A 23,709-nucleotide genomic window follows, 5' to 3' on the forward strand; every position below is an offset into this window, starting at 1 on the left:
TAGTTGGGTATTCAAACGTGTTAAAAAATATCACGCGAATGGCAACAATGGCTAATAAACCCATCATCATTCGTTGCATCATCACATCATTGAACTGGGATTGGGTTGATTCATTTGTCGCAAAATCATAATCTGATAACACACTTGGATTCCCAAATGTTCACTACTACACTCCCATGTCAGAATATTATTGTACTACTTTAAAGAACAAACTTTAACCAAAACTCATATGCAGATACAAGATAAAATATGCATAATAATCAAACATAAAAGTACCTATGATACATCATCATCATCAAAGTATGTACTTACGCATTACTCTAAAGAGTCAAAAGATAAGTTTTCACCCTGCAAAGAACAGTTAAAAACACTAAAGTTTAACACACTGATGATCACCTTTAGTCGCAGATGGCGTAAAACACCCACAAATTCGACGTCTTCTTCTTCCACTGTTACTTCTCCCATGATGAATAAAATCGCTCAAAATCACACTCGTTCTGCTTTTAGTCCTCGAAAACCTGCTCTTCCCTTTATTTTTCTTTTCGTCGTCCAGTTTCAGCAACACGTATTGGATCTTTTGAACCTCCAACTGCACCCGTTTGATTTTTTCCGAGCTTTTCCACGTGTCGTCCTGTTCAACCCAAGCTAACAAAGTCGGGTTTTTTTCAAATGTTGACTTTGACTCAACGTTAACGTTCGTTAGCTGTGAAATCGTTTCTTCAGCTTCTTCTAGTTGTTCTTTCACAGTCTCGAAATCGAACCCATTTGGTTTCTTAACCTTCTTCCCTGTTTCTAATCTTTTAATTAGATCCTTCACTGTCGTTTCAAGATTTGCGAGGTTTTGTGCGTCAGACGCGAGTTTTTCAAAAAGCTTTCCTTTTTTCGATTCTTGATACGGTATCTCCAACTTATCAACACCGAAATCTTCTATTTGTGGCTCGTACGGAAGCTTTTTTGAGCTCTTTTCAGTTCCGTAGATTTTGTGGGCGAGTTGCAGTTGCTCGATCATCATATCGTCTGTTCGTGAATAGCTTCTTCGGCTATTTGTAGACGATGAACCGACATCTGATGCTTGATCGAGCGGGATGTCTCTAACCAGAACCCCTTTCTTTACCTCGGATAATTCAGGTTTCGGTTTTGTAATGTTAAGATTATCCAACGTCAGATAACGTTTTCCATGTAGCTTATCAGCTTTGTTACGTTGTTGGTCTTCGTGTTCTCTTGTTGATCTCGTCTTGATGTTAATATCTTCAACAATTACTTTTTCGAGTGCTTGTATACGAGTCTGAACCTGTATCAAATCTGCAATCCCGTTTGGTTCGACTGATTTTGGGCTCATGTTCAACTCTTGATCATGTTGGGGATGAACTTTCATTTCCGTATCCTATACGTTTAAAAAGTGTATTAGTATTGTAACGAACTAGTTTTCTAACAGGTTAAGCAGGTCAATTTGGGGCGGAAAGGATCTAACGGTTCGCACAGGTCAAAAGTCATCCAACGTATGTTCTAAATATATAAAACTTCACAAACCATTTTTTATTAGTAGTTCAATTATTATTCAACAGACCAACTAGTTACAGAACTCAGAGGGAGAATGGAAAAAAGTTTGTGTTGGCCCGACCCGATCCATATTAAACCATACAAATAACTATTTCTGTTTACCCCAACCCATCTTGACCCGCCCGTTACTTGAACCTACCCATTTTAGCACCTTTATATTTGAGCAGTGAATCACTTAGTTGAGAAAGGAGGGAGAACAAGTCGATGTACCACTGATTATTAAACCATAAAGAAAACTATTTCAGTTTAACAGAACCCGTTTTGACCCGTTAATTGAACCGACCCATTTTAGCACCTCTATATTTGAGTAGTGAGTCACTTAGTGGAAAAAGGAAGGACAAAAAGTAGACGAACCACTGATTTTAAATTGTTGGAGACCATAAGATTTGCCATGGTGGAAACGTTACGCTCAAGAGAAGATATATTCTTCTTCAAAGAACCAATCATTGGATTATAAGCAACCAACTGTGCCTTTAAACCTTTTATTTCACTCTCCATAACACGCGCCTTTTCCTTCATCTCTTCAATCACCCGATCTTTCGATGCAGTTTCACTTTCAAGACTCTTGCAGAGTCCAGTCAGCTCATGAATTTTGCTTTCAAAAAGAATATCGCGTGTGTTCGACATTTGAAGATCGAAAATGAATGAAGTAGCTTCAGCATCCCACAATTCAAACTCGTTCTCTCGTTCTTGAAGCTTGGTAGTCAAATTCTCTTCTATGAATTTCTGTTCTTCTAGTTCGACAAGTAACATATCCAGTTCTAATCCGAGATTTTCATTCATGTCAACGAGATCACGGTTCTCTTTCCTGATTTTGAAGATATCATTCTTCACCGTTTCATATTCTTTCATCAGATTCAACTGGTGTAACTCTGATTCCCGAAACCCTAATCTAAGTTGTTGAAGGAGGGTTGAATTAACGTTGTTCTCGATCATTAACCTTTGTTTTTCATTTTCTTCCTTTAATAACGAACGCTTCAAATCCTTGATGTTATCGATAATATCTTCGACAGATATCTTATCCGTTTCCAATTCATGATTCGAACCAATCTCAAGAGACATGAACACTTGATAAATCCTCAATCTCAAGTTTTCGACTTCAACTAACAAAAGCTCTTCTTCAACCTGTTGATCCAAAATTTCAGTCTCGAGCTCCGAAATCAACTTATCGGCTAACTTCGATGCTGACACGTGCCGCTCGTTCTCAACCAATAAAGAGTAGTTCTTCTCTTCAACTTCTTTTATAAACTTGTGTAAGATAAAGTTCTCGAACTGAGCGATAACACCTTTATCGAGTTCTTCTTGAAATTCTTGTTTCATAGATTTGTTATCTTCATTGATCTGATGTATATGATTCTCCAACTCATCAAACCGTTTCTTGTTCATCATCATAAATCTCACGCGTTCTTGTTTCTCAACACTTAAAGACGACATTAATTCGAGTATTTTAGAGTTCCCCGTTTCGTTTTCTTTTTCAAGATCACCATATCTTTCTTCAAATTGCATAAACCGATTCTCGAGTATTACCAATCTTTGCTGAACACTTTCCAATTGAGAAGCCAACATGCTTCTTTCGGCAACGAGATTCGACTTCTCGTTATTAAGAATATCACAAAGTTCTTCCAAACCTTTCGATTTATCTCTAAGATTATCGAGCTGGATATTTGCAGTAGATAAAGAGTTCTCGAGAACACTGTTTCGATCCATTAGCTTCTGCAAATTAACCGATACAATATGTAACTGAGACAAAAGAACAGTTTTTTCAATCGATGTTTCGACATGGAGCAACTCACACGAACTCTCCAAATCGTTATTCTTCTCGATAATGTTTTTAATCGTTTCTTCACGATCACCATTTTTCTGTTTCAATTTTGAGTTTTCGTCCTGCAAGTACTTTACCGATGACCCAAATGACTCCGGATTCAAACCGACCCGCTCAAGTTGACCCATTAACGAATCATAACCCGTATTCAATTCGGATATTTCATCTTTCAAATTAACGATTTCTTCCTGCATAGCCGTACATTGACCCGATTGCAACGCTATATCTTCTTCAAGTCTTTCCTTCATTTTTTTCAATCCCAAAATTTCGTTTTCTTTATTCTTCATTTCTTTAACTTCTTCTTGTAAATCCGATTTACAAATCTCCAAATCTTTCACCATTTGAAGCCCTTTTTCAAGCTCCCGTGCAAGGTTTCGCTGTTCTTCTTGTGATCTACTATACAACGTCTGCAAAGTTTGAAGAGCAGCTTCAACTTGAACATAATGTGTACGCTCGTCTTTCGCACACGATCTTAGTTTCTCCAGTTCATCGTGCTTATCAGATAATTCTTGATCTTTTAGCATGATCTTGTTCGCCAGATCACTCGCTTCGATCTTTAGCAACTGGTTCGATGCCTCCAAACGAACACAAATCTCTTCAACTTTCTCAAGTTTTTTAGTACTATTTAAAATTTCATCTGTGAGATGTTGAATATCAGATTGAGCAGACGAAAGATCAAGTTCTAACTTGTACGATTTCTCGACGCATTCCGTGTATAAAACCTGTAAAGCTTCTTTCTCTTCGGTTAACTCCAAAAGTGCGCTTTTAAGTTTCTCAACTTCCATAACAGCTTTAACCGCCTGATCAGAAAAAACTCTTGCTTCTTCTTCGGTTACCGTAATCTTCTTCTCTAAAACCGATATCTTTTCAAGACATTTCCCGTACTCCAAAAGACCCGCATCGTTTTCAGATTCTAATTTTGATAATTTGTTCATCATATCTTGACCTTCACTCTCGGCTTCAAACGCTCGTTTATCCATATCCTTAATCTTTTCCTCCAAATCCGATATCGTTTCCAAATACTCCATTTGTTTGCTTAATCCCGACTCCTTTTCAATTTGTAATAACCGAAGAGTTTCCTTTAACATGCAAACTTCTTTTTCAAGTTCACTCGCTTTTTCATCAAAAATCTTCGATTTTTCTAGTGCAAGATTAAGCTCTTCGTCTGTATTCGATAGTTTCTCCAAACTACACTGATACTTCACAAAAATCGAATCTTTTTCAGCAACCAGATCCGTTAACGCCTTCTTTAAGTTCTGAATTTCATGTTCGGGATCGGTAATTTGTGATTTTCCTTCAAGAAATAACTGTAAACCGAAAGTGTCGTCCTTTTGATCTTTTAGATCGATGGAAGATATTGAATCTTCGGGTAGTGTAAAGGATTCTTGATCGGGAAAAGCGGCTTGTAAAGTTTTCTGTGCATGACGGAGCTCACCGGTTGCATAATCGTATCTTTCAGCTAATGCACGATATGCTCGATAAAACTCTTCGACCAGTTTCATTAGCTCGGGACGTTTCTTATAGTACATTTCAGCCCTTCTTGCAAAGGAATCAGCATCTTCTTCAATGAGCTTGATCATAGATTTGACCTTAGTATCCATGTCTGCAACCACATACAAGTAAAAAATATATAAATGAAAAACCAATAAATTTGACTATAGTGCTGAGTTGGTTATTAAGAAATGTAAGAATATTAATAAAAGAGCAAACAAAAAAGAAATTTGAATAAACTTGTCTTACGATACCACCAATCAAATCCTAGTTATTCATAATTTTTTCTATAAGTTTTCTAATGACAACCCTTAAGGTTGTCATTAACGTGCATAAATGGGTACTACATCGCGGTTATTATTGACTTTTGATTGACGGTTATTCTTTTTTTGTAGAAGCGTTTTATGTTAGAAATTAGGGTTGTAATTGATAATCTGATTGGTTCTTGAATCGTGTAATCACTTTCTTAGTTAGGTATTTCGACCCCACAAGCCTCGGGTATCATGAAATCCTAAATGGGATAAGACAAGAACAAGATTAGAGTACAGACAAAAGGATTCTAATAAAAGTGTATAGAGAATTTTGTGTGTTTTATGTTGGTTTGTAATGAAAGCAAAATTGCCAAAAACGGATATATTAATTTGGCAGTCAAAATGAAGGGATGTAACCTTCATTTTGGCGGAAAAAACTGTTAACGAACAGTCACCGTCCTTTTGGCGGGAAAACCGGTTGGAAGGCAACTTTTAAGTATAAAAAATAGTACCTAAAATTTTCGGGCCGAGAGGGCCGGCTTCCCCTCGACCCCTGCCGGCTCACTTGGTTATCAAAATGATTGTTAGATGACATTAAAATCACAAACATTTTATGCACACACACCTTAACGACATCCCTTAGGGATCATTAGGAAAATCCTTTTTCCTAATATAATGTAACCATGAACAAGAAAAGTTAACAAAGCCGCTAACTTTTCAATTCAAGTACACGATAGAAGTAAGCTAAGGACGCTTGTAAACAAGAAACACTTTGTTTTCGAAAACTGTTATGATCCAACGGTACAATGGCCAATAAATAAGGTTAAAACTTCATTTTAACTAACACCCTACAATTAACAATAGCAACCAATCATTCATCTAAATTAGAAACTAGATGAGAAAAAGAAATGATTCATTAATACCTGTAAGATTCTCTTGAAGCCATTTCGAATTCTTAGGGGTAATGTGACTGTCCCACCACCAAGAATACAAACGCCTTGACTCCGAATTTAACTTGCAATCCATCATTCCAACAAACAACAAAAACCCAACAGATTTTCGATCTTCAAAATCCCAGAAACTAGATCAGTTTTTTCTTTTCTGAAAAAATGAAAAAAAAATCGTCTTAACTAAAAGCATTGGTTATCAACATAGGCAAATATTAGGTAAATATACACAATCACAAAACAGTGAAATGAGGGGGTTAATCAACATCTAAGTGGATTAGAAGTATTACCTTCTAAATCAAGCAGAATTTATTATTTATTATTATGAGTTCATAACAAGAAGCAAATGTTAATTGAGGTGTCTACAAGCAAGAGCACAAATATAGCTATCAGACAAATAAATCTGAAAAAATAGAAACAATAAGTCAGATACACAAAGACTTCTTAGGTGGCTGTTGAAAACAATTAGACAAGATATCTTTTTAAAAAAAGCAACCAAATTATGTAACAAAATATACAAGAATGAATGAAATAATATAATAATATCAACTCAACTAGGAAATAAATCCTAGCATTCACAAATAGTATCACATTAGCTGGAAAAAATTGTAGCATTCACATCTAAGAAGTAAGCCAAAATAAGATAGAAAAATATATAAATACATAACTGTTGCAAATGAAATGCAAACACATTTTTACTAATAACCCAATAAAGTAGAAAACTTGATTCTCCAAACAAAAAGGCGTGTAAGAAATTATTGTTTTTGAACAAACAAGATGAATTTTTTTACAAAAAAAATAAAATAAACCCTTGAAATGATTGCCATAAAAAAGGAAGTTAACAAAAATCATTGTTCTTGGACAAACAAGATATAATAAAAAAAAAAATATACAAAAGTAAAACAAATCTTTCAAATAAGTAAGAACGATAATCAGTAAAAACTCATAAAATTAGCAAACTTTGATTCTCAAAACTAAAGGGGGTATAAAAAAAAAATCAGTGATTTTAAACAGGCAAGAATCAGGGCTGAAAATTATAATCTGTAAATTGAGGTATTATAAATCATTGATTTTTAACAAACAAGATGAAGAAACTTACTTAAAAATTGAATCTTGACAATGGGGTATATACAAACAATGATCTTTAAAAAAGCAAGATGAATAAACTTACATAAAAATTAAATCTTGAAAATGGGGTTATGGATGCTGATCAATATTTAATTACCCTTCAACCCTTGAACGAAAAATCCTCTGTAAATCACCCCATTTGCTGCTACTGATGCTTCAATCTCTCTTCAATGAATCAATCAATTTTAACGGTAGTATTTGTTGTTTAATTGACTATTGGGTCATCTTGTTTTTAATTTAATTAATTGTTTTGGGTACAAATGTGCGACTATATATATGATAACGACTTATGGACTGTAAAAAGGAACCAAGTGGAAACGTGAAGGTTTAATAAATATAAATATGTTTGTTATATTGGTGCTGGAATCTTTCACATAATACTAATAAATGGTAAAATACTAAAAACTCCATAATTTTGTCCATTATCAGCATGTTTTTTGATTAATCATATTTTGTATCCCATTAAGTATCATTTAAAATTATAAATATCCTTAAAATATTAATTATATTGTATTTGTATTTTATTATATTATTATTATTATTATTATTATGTGTTTCTAATTTTTAAAATAATTAATTGATTAACTATTATCTACATATTTACTTTAACAAAATAATTTTCGATTAGAGTCGGAGTAAAAGCCATACACTATTATTTATGAAGAATTAAAGACGGTTATGTATAAGGGAAATTACTGCGATAAATATATAAATATTTGACACAATAATAATTGCATTTATAACATTTACATTTGAAATTTAAGTAACACTTATCATATCATATACTCCATCCATCTAAAAAAAACAGTAATGTTAACTTTTTGTTGGATTTAAAATATAGTAATAAAATTATCTAATTTGCTCTTCATGTGATATAGTTATAAAAAGTAACTAATAAATTAATTAATATATTTAAAGCTGAATTTTCAAAATTAAAATGGATATAATTGAAACTTTAATGATATTTAATGGTTATTTAGTGAAAGAGACAATAATTTTGAGATAAATAAATATAGAAAGGTGGACAATTTTTTGAGACAAAGGAAGTAAGTATTATACTATATTAAAAGTTGAATCCCTTGAGTGCTAGCAGGGGCGGACCTATGAAGGGTCAGGGTGAGTCGCCCGCCCCCGGTGGATTTGCAATTTTAGTGTAAATTTTTTCGGGTTTTTCGATTTTGCCCCCGATGTAATTTTTTTTTTGCCCCAAACCCTTCATATTTTGTCCCAAAACCTCCATATTTTGCTCCAAAACCTTCGTATTTTGCCCAAAAATCTCTAAATTTTGCTCAAAAAATTATATATTTTGCCCCAAAACTGCCATATTTTGCCAAAAAAAATCTCTACGTTTTAGAAAAAAATTTCGCCCCCGGTAAAAAAATTTCCTGGATTCGCCACTGAGTGCTAGTCAAGTATACTTAATAATTAGCATTATTTGTTTCTTGATTAAACTTTCAATTCAAAAATGAAATTCCTATATTAATATTAATAGTAATTTTTAGGTAAGATGTTGTATAGTTGTGTGAATCGGTGGATAATACCAGTGTAAGTTAGACTTTCCAACAATTTTTTTTTTTTTTTTTTTTTTTGAATAGTAGATATATTCTAGTAAAAATTACGTCATTAGTACCTTTGGTTTGTTCAGAATATCATGATAACTCCTAATTTTTTCATTTTTTTGCAGAGTTGGTACCTACATCTTGATTAAATCACGTGGTTGATACTAGCTGACAACGTCTGTTTATACTTTAGGGTTAATCCCTCACATTGCCACACATGTGAGGGTAATGTCGTCCGTTTACAAAATTTATTCCATCTGAAAGACTTGAAGATTGTATATAGCTTCTATGCCTGTTAATTTATATAGATTCTCTCTCTTAAGCTATGAAGATTCTATGTCTCTTACTCTACAATCACCGTCACCTGAGGCTGAGATTGCTGTGAGATTAATCGAAATGGGTCACTTGAGTGAACGACGGCGTTGAACGGCGGTGAAAGACGATGAACGTTGCTCAACCACATCCAACGAGTATTCTATTTCCATCCTCTCCAGATCTGAAATCGATTTGCAATCCATTGTTGTCGACGACGTTGACGTCGCTGCCACCGACCCCCACCGCTGTGGGGACGTTTATTTTATTTTTAAGTTGAATAATTGTTTCTGTATCTGCCTTTTAAGAAAAAAAAAATTGTTTCCATATCCGAACTCATATTTTCGTTATTATAAATGTACTATTTTTTCTTATGTTAGGATTTAGTGTTGATGACTAAAGGAATTTGGAGTCTGTGATGATGGGGTAGTTGTGATTACCAGCAAGAAGTCAAATAAAGTAAAAAATAAAGGAATTTGAATTTTCTTTTTAGAGTTTATATTCAATATATTCAATTATTGTCACGAACTTTAAGTTTAGTGAAGTATATAAGTTATATGAATAAAGAAATTTGGTTTGGAATTGAGTTGAAATAATAATTTGGATTTGATTTGGGAATTTTTTAATTTGATTAGGGTTTGTGAATTTGGGATGAAGATAGAAATAAAGAAAGATTAAAAACAAAATTGGTCAAAATGCCCCATCTCACAAGTGTGTGGGGACTAAATTACCATCACATGTATGTCACATGTAAGGGGTAACCGTTTAATATATAACGGACATTATGTGCTGCAAGAAACTTATTGAAAATCTAGGTATTAATTGCACAAAAAATAAAGTTTAGGTTTTGTGATGATAAAGTAAACAAACCACAGGTACCAGCGTTGTAAATTTTTCTATATTCTATAATTCAATAAAATCTCTAAAAATTATATCGATACCAACATAATCATAAATTCATAATCATAGATACCAACAGAGCAAGTCTATCTTTTCCCTTGTGATATCCCCAAACCATGAAGGGTGAATCTTTTGATAACATTTGATAAGTATTTGTTGATATGTAATTAGATGGTGGATTAATGTGTAAAAATATAAAGAAATAATTGGTATTGAATCTTTAAATGTGTGTAAATTGTTAACATTTGATAAGTATTTGTTGATATGTAATTAAATGGTGGATTGTGTATAAATCTAAAGAAATATTTTGTATTGAATCTTTAAATGTGTGTAAATTGATGAAGTAAAAGTTGAACTTGCCAATAATATTAAGCCATATGCAAGGTGGATTCTAGTGCAATGGAAAAAAAATCATTACATATTATATAAATTGTGTTGGATATTACTAAAAAAAAAAAAAAAAAAAAAAAAAAATAATAATAATTGAAAAGTTTCACTCAAATTGTATAGGACCACGCGAATTTTTATCTTAACATCGGCACTGAACCCATAAGTTCATGGTGTTTTGTCATATGGCAAAAGGGTACTTTGGTAATTATAAATCAGTGTTAAATTGGACAACTCATCTGGTGTTTGGTTTTTGTAGACATATAGGGGATGGATGTGTTGGTGTTTGTATTTGAAAGAACAAAGAATTAGACAAAAAGAAAAACATTATGATAATTCCTCATTAATATCGGAGTGGAGTAAATTGGGTGTACCAAAATGTTTATTAAAACAAATCCAACTAGACATCAAGATAATTAGGTTTCGGCTCCGCGCGTTGCAGCAGATGTTGGTGAACATTTTTGCATTTGTAGCATACATGTAAAACAGTAAAATGATAACCGGAGTACATAGCAGTGTAACACTACACCATTTTGGTTGGCTTTGTTTGTTACAGCCTACGTCCACAATAGAATATTACATTGTTGTATCTAGTTGTTCATAAGTCTGGGTTTCAAAAGGATCAATGCATTATACACTACTACATATACAAAAGGGATAGCTGGTAAAAAAACATGGCTAGTTGATTTTTGATTTAGTATATAGTGGATGCAATCCACTATATACAATCACACGACTATCGTAGCAATAATGATAGTCAACGTATTGATAACAAAAATGTTAAGTAAATTGTTCTTCGTACAATCTGATAACTAAACTTCTTAATAAAAGTACGTCCATGTGAGGTTTAACTTTTGAATTCTAATACAAAGTTGAAAAACTTCCAGTTAGCAGTCGTTTTTCCAGGAAGTCACCTGGAAAAACAAACACGAAGTTTAAGTCAAATGACACATGTACATGGTAAAATACAATAGTTAAATTTAAGTTAACTACAAAAATGAAGTTTCAAAACCGTTTGTAACAGCTACCTTTTTACAATTTACATTAGACAAACACGAAGTGAATCACGAACTCTAAATAAAACACTCCATCAATCTTTGAATTTAATTTCTGAAAAAATAAACATCCATCGAGTTTCCAAGTATTTTTTAATAATCTGCTTCTAATTCAACATACATACACACTATAACACTAATAATCATAAAAGTGTATTAGAACAAACAAATGTAACATATTACTTTAAAAAAATTAAATTCTTATACTAATATAAACGATTGTTAAAATAATTATACATTCAATTTCAAACTTCAATAGTAATGGTTTTAGGGCATCATATAGCATAAAGTTCCCCAATTTTTTTTTTATAAACCCTGCGTTTGTCCATTATCAGGGAGTTATTTACTAACCTAGAAACTCAAGATCTGAGTTCAATAGGACAACCTACTTATATGAAGTAGTGAAGTCATTGTGAGGGAGTTATTTACTAAACTAGAAACCTCTACACATTTCAAATAGAGTTTACTAATTAAGAATAGACTTTCTAGTCCATTCCTAAAAGTGACAAGTAAGAGGATAAACTTATGTTTCTTAATGATTCAATTGAGATAATCATGCATGGTTAATCAATAGTCAATCGGTTTGTGAATCACCTATGTGAGAAAGAAGCTGGGTTGCTTCGAAAGTTATTGTTGGGGCACAATACTTAATATCTCTCGCAGAACCAGACTAATGTTCATGACCATAACAAACATAATTATGAGGATTTGAATTTGTAAGGGAGAGTCTTGTGTGAAGCGTATTGTCATCTACAAAAACGGCATACGAGTTCAAAGACATCACCACCCACTCAGATCTAGTAACCCAAGTGCGTTTAATAAGCGAATGTTCAAAGGGTAACACCTAGCTATCGTATGCAGGTATGACGACCCAGAAATTTTTGACCAAATTTAAAACTTAATCTTTATATAATTTCGACAAGATAAGCAAAGTCTGTAATATTGATTCTCAAAATTTTTGAACTAATGTTATATATTCAGTTAACCTTTGACTATTGACCGACGATTCACGAACATCTATATATATATATATATATATATATATATATATATATATATATATATATATATATATATATATATATATATATATATATATATACACACATATATATAAATATATATATACAATAAATTGGAATATTAATTATTAAAATTAATTATAAATAACTTGCAATGTGTATTTAAAAACTGATTTATGTATATTAAATAAAGATATATACATATATATAATTTCAAGTTATTTAGTAAACGATAGTAACATTCGTTTATTGATTCGATTGATATTTAGATAAGTTAACTAAAACGTTTAAGATGAACAAGTAAAACACTAAATTGCTACAGTAATTTCGAATTGCTACAGTACCCGAAAAGCTACAGTATTTTCGAAAACCACTATTTGCTACAGTAAAAATCATTTTGCTACAGTAAAACACTATTTCAAAATGAAAATGTAAATATATTTTACAAATGTTATAAAATATAATATTAACTTAGATACAAAATGTTTTGATTTAAATTAATATTATCATATATATAAATAATGAGAAGTTGAATTATAGAAGAAAATGACCAAAATACTCGAATGTAAAAGTTATACTTCGAGTGATATAGTGTATTGACGATTTAAGTCTAATTATTGGTAAAGGTGCACGTCGCGAAACGTAAAGTACTAGTTTTCTAAGCGTACGAGATAACGTTCGAGAAACCGAAACCGGAGCTTAAGTCAAGCGACAACGTTCAAGTCATCGGAACTAAAATTACAAGTCACCTATACACGAGAATATATATATATATATATATATATATATATATATATATATATATATATATATATATATATATATATATATATATATATATATATATAATTAATATAAATTATATATAATATTAATATAATTATAATAATATGTCGACGAGGAAAATAACAAAACATGTGTAAGCTGGCAGACCATCCCATGCGATCGCATGGGAAATGGCCTGGAAAGCCATGTGATCGCATGGCCACCAGGGACAGGCCACACCTATAAAAGCTCGATCATTTTTGGTTTCGTCTCACACATATCTCAACTATCTATCTCCCTCTGTATATATATATATATATATATATATATATATATATATATATATATATATATATATATATATATATATATATATATATATATATATATATATAATTATTTATATTATTATTATTATTATTATTAAAGATTAATATTAGTATTAATCTTATTATTATTAGTAGTATTTGTATTATTATTATTAGTATTATACATAAAATACTACGACGAGGTTATGTCCAAACGATTTCAAAACAAGCTTTTCGAGCTGGATAGAGTTAAGAAAACTACGGGTTATAGCTATGGAGGTTATGGGTAATGTTCGTGGGCATTGTTAGCAAGTTAAACCTAGTGTTTATCATCCCCGTTGCGTCTACGTACTTTCCTACAATATTGAATCACAATATTGATACGTGAGCATTCATATCTTATCTTTTATATATTAATAGTGTATCCATATCTAGTGCTCGAGTATATATGTTTATGCATGCTTGTATGCTTTAATTTTGTCGTTAGATAGTTTATGATGAATCACGAATTCGATACATATGCTACTGATATAAAGTATATGATATGCATGTTTTTGGAAAGCTGGCGAAAAATTAATAACTTTTCATTTAGAAATCGCGTGATTTCGATGAACGGATTAAAAGATATGGTCAACTGAATTATAGTTAACGTTAATTGAAATTGTGTTTGAAACTGTAAATTAATATTTAAACAACTTGTCTATGAGATTAATAAATTGGATTTTCAAATATTACTAATCGAGTAAATGAATTTCTATATATATAAGGCACGTCTTGTCTTGTTGAGCAATTGTCAAAGTTGACTGTCTTATTAGGTTTTAAAGCTTTATAAACACTATAATTTGATTTTACATGTATTGGAAAACTATGTGAAATAATAAAATATTTTCGATTGCCATGATAATTCAAATTTAATATAGCTCCTGAAATAAATAATATTTTGAGTTCGATAAACTATAAATTCGTTCAATTATCAAGACTTATACTATGATAATAAACATGTATAGATTTAAAGATCATATTGGGTCAGGTTGACTTTTGAGATGACTTTTGTTAACTTTTGCATGTCGGTCTCGAGCATTAGGATTGTGATACACTATGACCTGACCTAGCTTGTTAGACATGTATTGACCAACATATATTCTCTAGGTTGAGATCTATGGTTATTTTGCATTCCGAGTTTCGGTCACAATTCGGTGAATGACCTTATGTGCTGCTAAGGTAAGTTTCATTTGCTCCCTTTTTAATTGCTTTTGAAATCTATATTTTTGGGCTGAGAATACATGCACTTTATTTTAAACGCAATGGATACAAGTACATACTAAATTCTACACCGAGTTTGAACCAAAAATTCCTTAGCTTTGGTAACTAGTAACTGCCGGTTATAAGAACTGGTGGGCGCTAATAGTTGTATATGGATCCATAGGGCTTGACATCCCTGTCCGTTCCAGGTATAGAAACCCTAGCCTGAACTATAAACCGGGCGTATGCTATTTGAGTTAATACACGTTGGATTGCGTGTATTGTACATGTTGGTTGCATGTATGTTAAAACAGGGGTAGTTATTATATATACATTAAAGTTTAGTTACCAGGGTGCTCAATCTTGTAGAATATTTTGATAAACGTTTCTGGATGAAACAACTGAAATCTTGTGATCCACCTTTATATACAGATTATGCGCAACATTAAAACTATGAACTCACCAACCTTTGTGTTGACACTTTTAAGCATGTTTATTCTCAGGTTCCTAGAAGTCTTCCGCTATTTGCTTATATGTGATACAAGCTATGTGCATGGAGTCATACATGCTTTATTCGAGAAAATGTTGCATTCACAAAATCATCACCATGTATCTTATTTTGACTGCATTATCAACGGATGTAGTATAGTAAACTATTAATTACGGTGATTTTCTATATGTAGAAATCATCAAACATCAAAAACCTTGGAATTTGATATTCAATTATGGTGTGCCTTTTCAAAAGAATGCAATGTTTACAAAACGTATCATGTAGAGGTCAGTACCTCACTGTGAAATCGATGAATGATGTATTCGTCCAAAGGGATTTGGACGGGTCATCACAGTTGGTATCAGATCTTGAGGTCATAGGGAACCAGAATTTGCATTAATGTGTTTAATTAGTAATTGTTAGGATGCATTAGTGAGTCTGGACTATGATCGTATCTGTTTTTACCAAGTTTTGCTTATCATTTCTTGTCATAAATTACTTGCTTATCGTTCCTAAGTCTAGATGCGTTTTCTTGCATTTAATGCATAGATAGTGTACAGACAAATTCATATCTTGGCATATCTGTTACTGTAAAGTTTACCTGACATCTTCCAAAGAATCCTCCGTAATTTATGGGATTTTGGTATTATATATACATATGTAAATTATGTATTGAATAATACCAATCTAAATCCTATAATCTATCTCATATCAAAAATCAATTCCCTGATTATACAAGATGAATCACGTATCTAGTTCGAATTCCACAGATTCCGGCAGCTATTCCGATATGGAATTCGACCTGAGCTCTGAAAGCAGTGTGATCGGAATGGATCAACCAATTAGCCATCATCTATTCTGGATGAATTGGGGATGGGTTCGTAGCCTACTTAATCATTGGAGACAAGAAGAAGGTGATCCCTTCCATCCACCACATTGCCCTATTGGCGAAGAACTTGAAGCACTTACCGGTGAACCTATTCGTAATACCATTTTCTCTCTCATTTCCCGAGTATCTCGTCACGATTATATACTATCTCAAATTCTAGATCTTATTCGTCCGCTCGTCCGAACCGACAATCACCCCGGTGTAATAGAAGAAGTCAACGAGCTTCGCGCTCGGGTAGTGACTTTAGAGAATATGGTGCAAAGGTTACAAGCACCAGCAGCATCACCGACATCAACAGTACCACCATCATCAACACCAACAGTATCATTACCACCACCAACAACAACATCCGCATCACACACCTCAACATCACAATATGTACCTCGAACATCAACGTCATATGCATTATAGATACCAAGGAATACCAACACAATAAACGATGAAGTATTGATTCATAACTTCATCGAAGAAATATTCTGCAGAGAATATGTAGTTTCTAAAAGTTTTAGAGATTACTTATTCTAGTTCTAATTGTAAACCAGATGAGTGAGCGAATAGAAATGATGAAATAAAACCCTGATCGAAATGGTGCACGATTTACAAGCTAGATCTGTTTTACCAGCAGCATCAACAGTACCGTCAGCATCACCAGCACCGTCAGTACCGTCAGCATTAACAGCATCTACAACATCATAAGCTCCGCCAGATCCATAATCACCGCAAACATCATCACTAATCAACAACGCGTATATCGTATCACTGAGTTATGAAGTATTAACTCATTCCCTCTGAAGAAATTATATGTATATTTTATATATATATGAATTTTGAGATCAAAATAAATCTTTTCGTACTAAGCTATTACGTGTGAATCTTAACTAGTAGGTACTACTCGGTTAGTTCATGTTACTGATATGCTATAATGTACATTCTTCGTTAACCACAATCTCCATTTCAACTCAATGAATTCCATTTCATAATAAACTAAGTATATTATTCAATTATATGTTTGATTTTACACTTTCATCTTCGATGTATTCGAAACTTTCTAGAAGACATCATTCGTACCTTGCGAAGTTAGCAAGAGTTCCATGAGCACCAACATGATTCACTGAGGAAATATCAATAAAACTGAATAACGAAATATTGATTACATTAGTGAAATACTCCGCGAAGATTATTAAATCTTTAATGTTTTAGAGATTATTCATTTCTAATCCAGCCGAAAATTAAATAAGCTTAATATGATATTAACTCATTAAATCTGTATTACATCTGAAGAAAATATACATACATATATTTTCATAAAGAATGTAATAAAATTTTTTGGTACAAAATATTACTTGTGAAACTTTTAACGGGTAGGTAATACCCGAAAGATATATAAATTCACAATTAATATGTTACATTCTTCAATTCTGATTCAGCAAATCATCAACTATACTCACTACTTTCACAACGATATACATTCTTTCCTAGAAATCAAAACAACCATTCGCATCCAAATTTGATTACATATTCTGATTTTGAAAAATCAGAATCCAAGCCAAGATTTAACAGAAAACATCACTTTTAGATTCTTACATCTTTCAAATGCCATACTTTGAATTCAAAACTGTACTAGAACATCATATGTATACATATAACATTCATCTCTTAGAATTATGAGCTTTCATTCTGAAATTCTGAAAAGCAACCAGTCTACGAATCAATACTCTGAATGTTGAAAAAGCTGATGAAGCAGCAAAAACTGTAAATGACTTTAACAGTCAAAAGTTTGATGATAAAGAATAGTGTGTTGGCAAAGCTCGAAAAAGTTGAAACTGGAAAACGGATTGAGCAAACCATGAAGGAGGCTGTGGACAAATCACAAAGACTAAACCTGCCTTCAAAGAATCCAAATGATTCAGTATCTGCTGAAGTCATTAACGAATACCTTACTCCTGACTCTAAACCTTTACGGACAAATCTTCTTTATCATCTTTCGATATTATAAATTCTAAGATATCATCGTATCTTTCATTATAAATATCCTCGATATTTCTGGAGATATCTTCATAACTATTCTTATCTGAAATCATTTATCTCTTCACGATATCTGTGTTATATCATAAAGGAAATTGTTTTAGTTTCTAAATTCTGAAAAATTCGAATTTAAAATATGAATGTTTTTGAAGTAGTGTTGGGAATTGAAGCATGGGTTAATAAAATATAATGTCACTAGATCAACGTGATTATATTACAGTAAGTCATGCTGAGTTTCTAATGGAACATAATAAAGGTTCATAGATCATACCCTCATTATGAACCATGTTACATAACTCTTGCATTCTATTTAACCTCTAAACTATCAAGAAAATATTTTTCTTGATGATTCGGTCTTTTCCAGATATTCTGGTAATTTAACAAATCAAATCGTGCTACTACATTTCCTTTCTACTTTATATATTATGATAATTTGAAACTCCATACCTACAAATTCTGGACCATTACTTGCGAAAAGAAAACAAAAGCATGAAGCTCCGAAATAGAAAGGGGGTATAAATCGCAGCAAACGAAAAAGATCATTAACTGTAGATGTCAATAATTATGGAAAGATAAATACAAGGAAGGATTATGAAAATCACCACCCCAAGAGCGAAATAGAAGTAAACAGATTCCTCCGAAGGAAGTTAGAAAAGAAGGATAATTGTTGCGACAGTTAGGAACATATGAAGGATCAGAACTGGATCAAGCATATTGACAAATGTTTTAGAAGTATGAATTGGAGAAGAAAGTATAGAAGATGGGAGATGTGGAAGTAAGGAAATAAAAGGGGTGGATTTATAGTGAAACATCCGACAGAGCAATCGAAATAGATCATTGCATTTAACCATAGAAGATCCTAATTTCCTTAATTACCGAAGAACCAAATCTAATTACGAAGATTTCCTCTAAGATCCCTTAAATTCTGAAAATCAACCGTGACTACGTCACCGGTTAAATCGAATATGCATTTACTCGTTTTCACTCTTTTACGATAGCTTCACTCGTATGCTTCACATAATCGAATCATTTTATCTATATTAGTCAATAATGATGAAACTTTATTCATCAACTCATATTCGTCATGAAAACATTTTTATTGTTAGCCATGACAATTTCTATCAAATTTCGGGACGAAATTTCTTTAACGGGTAGGTACTGTGACGACCCGGAAATTTCTGACCAAATTTAAAACTTAATCTTTATATAATTTCGACAAGATAAGCAAAGTCTGTAATATTGATTCTCAAAATTTTTGAACTAATGTTATATATTCAGTTAACCTTTGACTATTGACCGACGATTCACGAACATCTATTTGTAAATAGATATATATATATATATATATATATATATGTATATACATATATATATTTATACCTGTATATATATACATATATATATATACATATATATATATACAATAAACTGGAATATTAATTATTAAAATTAATTATAAATAACTTGCAATGTGTATTTAAAAACTGATTTATGTATATTAAATAAAGATATATACATATATATAATTTCAAGTTATTTAGTAAACGATAGTAACATTTGTTTATTGATTCGATTGATATTTAGATAATTTAACTAAAACGTTTAAGATGAACAAGTAAAACACTAATTTGCTACAGTATTTTCGAATTGCTACAGTACCCGAAAAGCTACAGTGTTTTCGAAAACCACTAATTGCTACAGTAAAAATCATTTTCTACAGTAAAACACTATTTCAAAATGAAAATGTAAATATATTTTACAAATGTTATAAAATATAATATTAACTTAGATACAAAACGTTTTGATTTAAATTAATATTATCATATATATAAATAACGAGAAGTTGAATTATAGAAGAAAATGACCAAAACACTCGAATGTAAAAGTTATACTTCGAGTGATATAGTGTATTGACGATTTAAGTCTAATTACTGGTAAAGATGCACGTCACGAAACGTAAAGTACTAGTTTTCTAAGCGTAAGAGATAACGTTCGAGAAACTGAAACCGGAGCTTAAGTCAAGCGACAATGTACAAGTCATCGGAACTAAAATTACAAGTCACCTATACACGAGAATATAATATAATATATATATAATTAATATAAATTATATATAATATTAATATAATTATAATAATATGTGGACGAGGAAAATAACAAAACATGTGTGAGCTGGTAGACCATCCCATGCGATCGCATGGGAAATGGCCTGGAAAGCCATGCGATCGCATGGCCACCAGGGACAGGCCACATCTATAAAAGCTCGATCATTTTTGGTTTCGTCTCACACATATCTCAACTATCTATCTCCCTTTGTATGTATATATATATATATATATATATATATATATATAATTATTTATATTATTATTAATATTATTATTATTATTATTATTATTTTTATTATTATTATTATTATTATTATTATTATTATTATTATTATTATTATTATTAAAGATTAATATTAGTATTAATCTTAATATTATTAGTAGTATTTGTATTATTATTAGTATTATACATAAAATACTACGACGAGGTTATGTCCAAACGATTTCAAAACAAGCTTTTCGAGCTGGATAGAGTTAAGAAAACTACGGGTTATAGCTATGGAGGTTATGGGTAATGTTCGTGGGCATTGTTAGCAAGTTAAACCTAGTGTTTATCATCCCCGTTGCGTCTACGTACTTTCCTACAATATTGAATCACAATATTGATACGTGAGCATTCATATCTTATCTTTTATATATTAATAGTGTATCCATATCTAGTGCTCGAGTATATATGTTTATGCATGCTTGTATGCTTTAATTTTGTCGTTAGATAGTTTATGATGAATCACGAATTCGATACATATGCTACTGATATAAAGTATATGATATGCATGTTTTTGGAAAGCTGGCGAAAAATTAATAACTTTTCATTTAGAAATCGCGTGATTTCGATGAACGGATTAAAAGATATGGTCAACTGAATTATAGTTAACGTTAATTGAAATTGTGTTTGAAACTGTAAATTAATATTTAAACAACTTGTCTATGAGATTAATAAATTGGATTTTCAAATATTACTAATCGAGTAAATGAATTTCTATATATATAAGGCACGTCTTGTCTTGTTGAGCAATTGTCAAAGTTGACTGTCTTATTAGGTTTTAAAGCTTTATAAACACTATAATTTGATTTTACATGTATTGGAAAACTATGTGAAATAATAAAATATTTTCGATTGCCATGATAATTCAAATTTAATATAGCTCCTGAAATAAATAATATTTTGAGTTCAATAAACTATAAATTCGTTCAATTATCAAGACTTATACTATGATAATAAACATGTATAGATTTAAAGATCATATTGGGTCAGGTTGACTTTTGAGATGACTTTTGTTAACTTTTGCATGTCGGTCTCGAGCATTAGGATTGTGATACACTATGACCTGACCTAGCTTGTTAGACATGTATTGACCAACATATATTCTCTAGGTTGAGATCTATGGTTATTTTGCATTCCGAGTTTCGGTCACAATTCGGTGAATGACCTTATGTGCTGCTAAGGTAAGTTTCATTTGCTCCCTTTTTAATTGCTTTTGAAATCTATATTTTTGGGCTGAGAATACATGCACTTTAACCGAAAATCCCTTAGGTTTGGTAACTAGTAACTGTCGGTTATAAGAACTGGTGGGCGCGAATAGTTGTATATAGATCCATAGGGCTTGACATCCCTGACCGTTCCGGGTATAGAAACCCTAGCCTGAACTATAAAGCGGGCGTATGCTATTTGAGTTAATACACATTGGATTGCGTGTATTGTACATGTTGGTTGCATGTATGTTAAAACAGGGGTAGTTATTATATATACGTTAAAGTTTAGTTACCAGGGTGCTCAATCTTGTAGAATATTTTGATAAACGTTTCTGGATGAAACAACTGAAATCTTGTGATCCACCTTTATATATAGATTATGTGTAACATTAAAACTATGAACTTACCAACCTTTATGTTGACACTTTTAAGCATGTTTATTCTCAGGTTCCTAGAAGTATTCCGCTGTTTGCTTATATGTGATACAAGCTATGTGCATGGAGTCATACATGCTTTATTCGAGAAAATGTTGCATTCACAAAATCATCACCATGTATCTTATTTTGACTGCATTATCAACGGATGTAGTATAGTAAACTATTAATTACGGTGATTGTCTATATGTAGAAATCATCAAACGTCAAAAACCTTGGAATTTGATATTCAATTATGGTGTGCCTTTTCAAAGAATGCAATGTTTACAAAACGTATCATGTAGAGGTCAGTACCTCACTGTGAAATCGATGAATGATGTATTCGTCCAAAGGGATTTGGACGGGTCATCACAGCAGGATTCAACTGCTGAAACTTAATCGAAATTTTATTGTTTCTAAGATCGATCTCCATTCATGTGAGGGACTGTCGGAATAATAGTGTTGAAAAGTGTGTTTTCACCAATATTTAGACACGCTTTAATATGATAGAGTGTTATATATTAATGACTAGTTAGTAGGGTTTGTAGCCTCTAGTGAGAGTTTTACAATGAGCTAAAAAGTGTGTCTAAAATGGATTAAATGTGAATGAGATATATCGAATCTCAAAGTTGCTAGTTTGGTGCAAAATCTAGAAGGTTTGTCATTTGTCCCACTTCGAAAGTGGAAGCAAACCTAAGGCTATGGTCTTCACTATTAATAAAGGCATCAGACTTTGTAGAAAGATGCAAAAAAATGTATGACAACACACACAAGTTATGTAGCTATACACACATAATTTTTTTTCTTTTTCTTCTTACCCGTAACATGGTCTCCTCGTTCAGTTGCTTTTCGGGCAAGTGTTCAAGTACGGCTGTACATTGCTTCGGACCGGTGTACCCTGAGAACAGACGAAGAATGCGTTTAAGGGATTTTGTGTCAAACAAAAGTCCGCTTCTACTAAGGTATTGCTGTTTCTATTTTGTTTATGTTTGCTATTTTGCAGGTTTGAGAATTAACAATTCAACCCTTAATTTCGGTATGATCTTTTTAATTTTCTATTCTTAATATGATTATTTACTATGCACGTTCATAATCTGATTACCTTGTTTATGTTATCTACTTATTGTTTTAGTCTTGTTACATATTTATTTTCCTACAAGTTTTACCCTTATAATAATCAAGGTAAATTTCACTTAATTTAGTTACTAAATAAATTATTAAAGTAATAAATGAAGGTAAATTAAGGGTTTTTATGATATTTAGTAGTTATTGTTTGCTAGTTGACAATTACTTTGAAACAAATATATATAATAAGTTGGTCAATATTTTAAGACGAAGTAAGTAAATGTTTATATGTTTATAGTAGGGTATCTAATAATTTTTTTTTTTTTTTGGAAAAGCTGCAAGATTTTATTAATAAGAACGCCATACAAACTTTACAATATCATAGTCCACAAGTAGCGGACTGAGGATAAAACACCAAAAAAAGAAGCCAACTAAGTTTTAACAGTGATCACAATACTCTCGGATTTGATCTCCAAACACCAAAGTCTTTAATTATC

The 23,709-nt window shown here is 31.8% G+C and overlaps 1 protein-coding gene across 1 annotated transcript; it reads right to left on the reverse strand.

Moving 5' to 3' along the window:
* Positions 1-281: 281 nt before the first annotated feature.
* Positions 282-6,150, reverse strand: LOC139890751 (protein NETWORKED 1B-like). Its single transcript, XM_071873664.1, has 3 exons — positions 6,048-6,150; positions 1,915-4,985; positions 282-1,384 (listed from the first exon to the last, which is right to left on the reverse strand). Exons 1-3 carry the CDS (start codon positions 6,148-6,150, stop codon positions 371-373), a joined length of 4,188 nt encoding a protein of 1,395 aa, XP_071729765.1. The 3' UTR covers positions 282-370.
* Positions 6,151-23,709: the final 17,559 nt, after the last annotated feature.

Source organism: Rutidosis leptorrhynchoides, chromosome 2, assembly GCF_046630445.1.
Source record: "Rutidosis leptorrhynchoides isolate AG116_Rl617_1_P2 chromosome 2, CSIRO_AGI_Rlap_v1, whole genome shotgun sequence".
NCBI lineage: Eukaryota > Viridiplantae > Streptophyta > Magnoliopsida > Asterales > Asteraceae > Rutidosis > Rutidosis leptorrhynchoides.

Coding starts and splice junctions, on each gene's coding strand:
- LOC139890751 (XM_071873664.1), bottom strand. CDS start 6,150: ATGGATTGCAAGTTAAATTCGGAGTCAAGGCGTTTGTATTCTTGGTGG. Junction 4,986..6,047: donor GCTTCAAGAGAATCTTACAG/GTATTAATGAAT, acceptor ATGTGGTTGCAG/ACATGGATACTAAGGTCAAA. Junction 1,385..1,914: donor CCAACAATTTAAAATCAGTG/GTTCGTCTACTT, acceptor TTAAACGTATAG/GATACGGAAATGAAAGTTCA.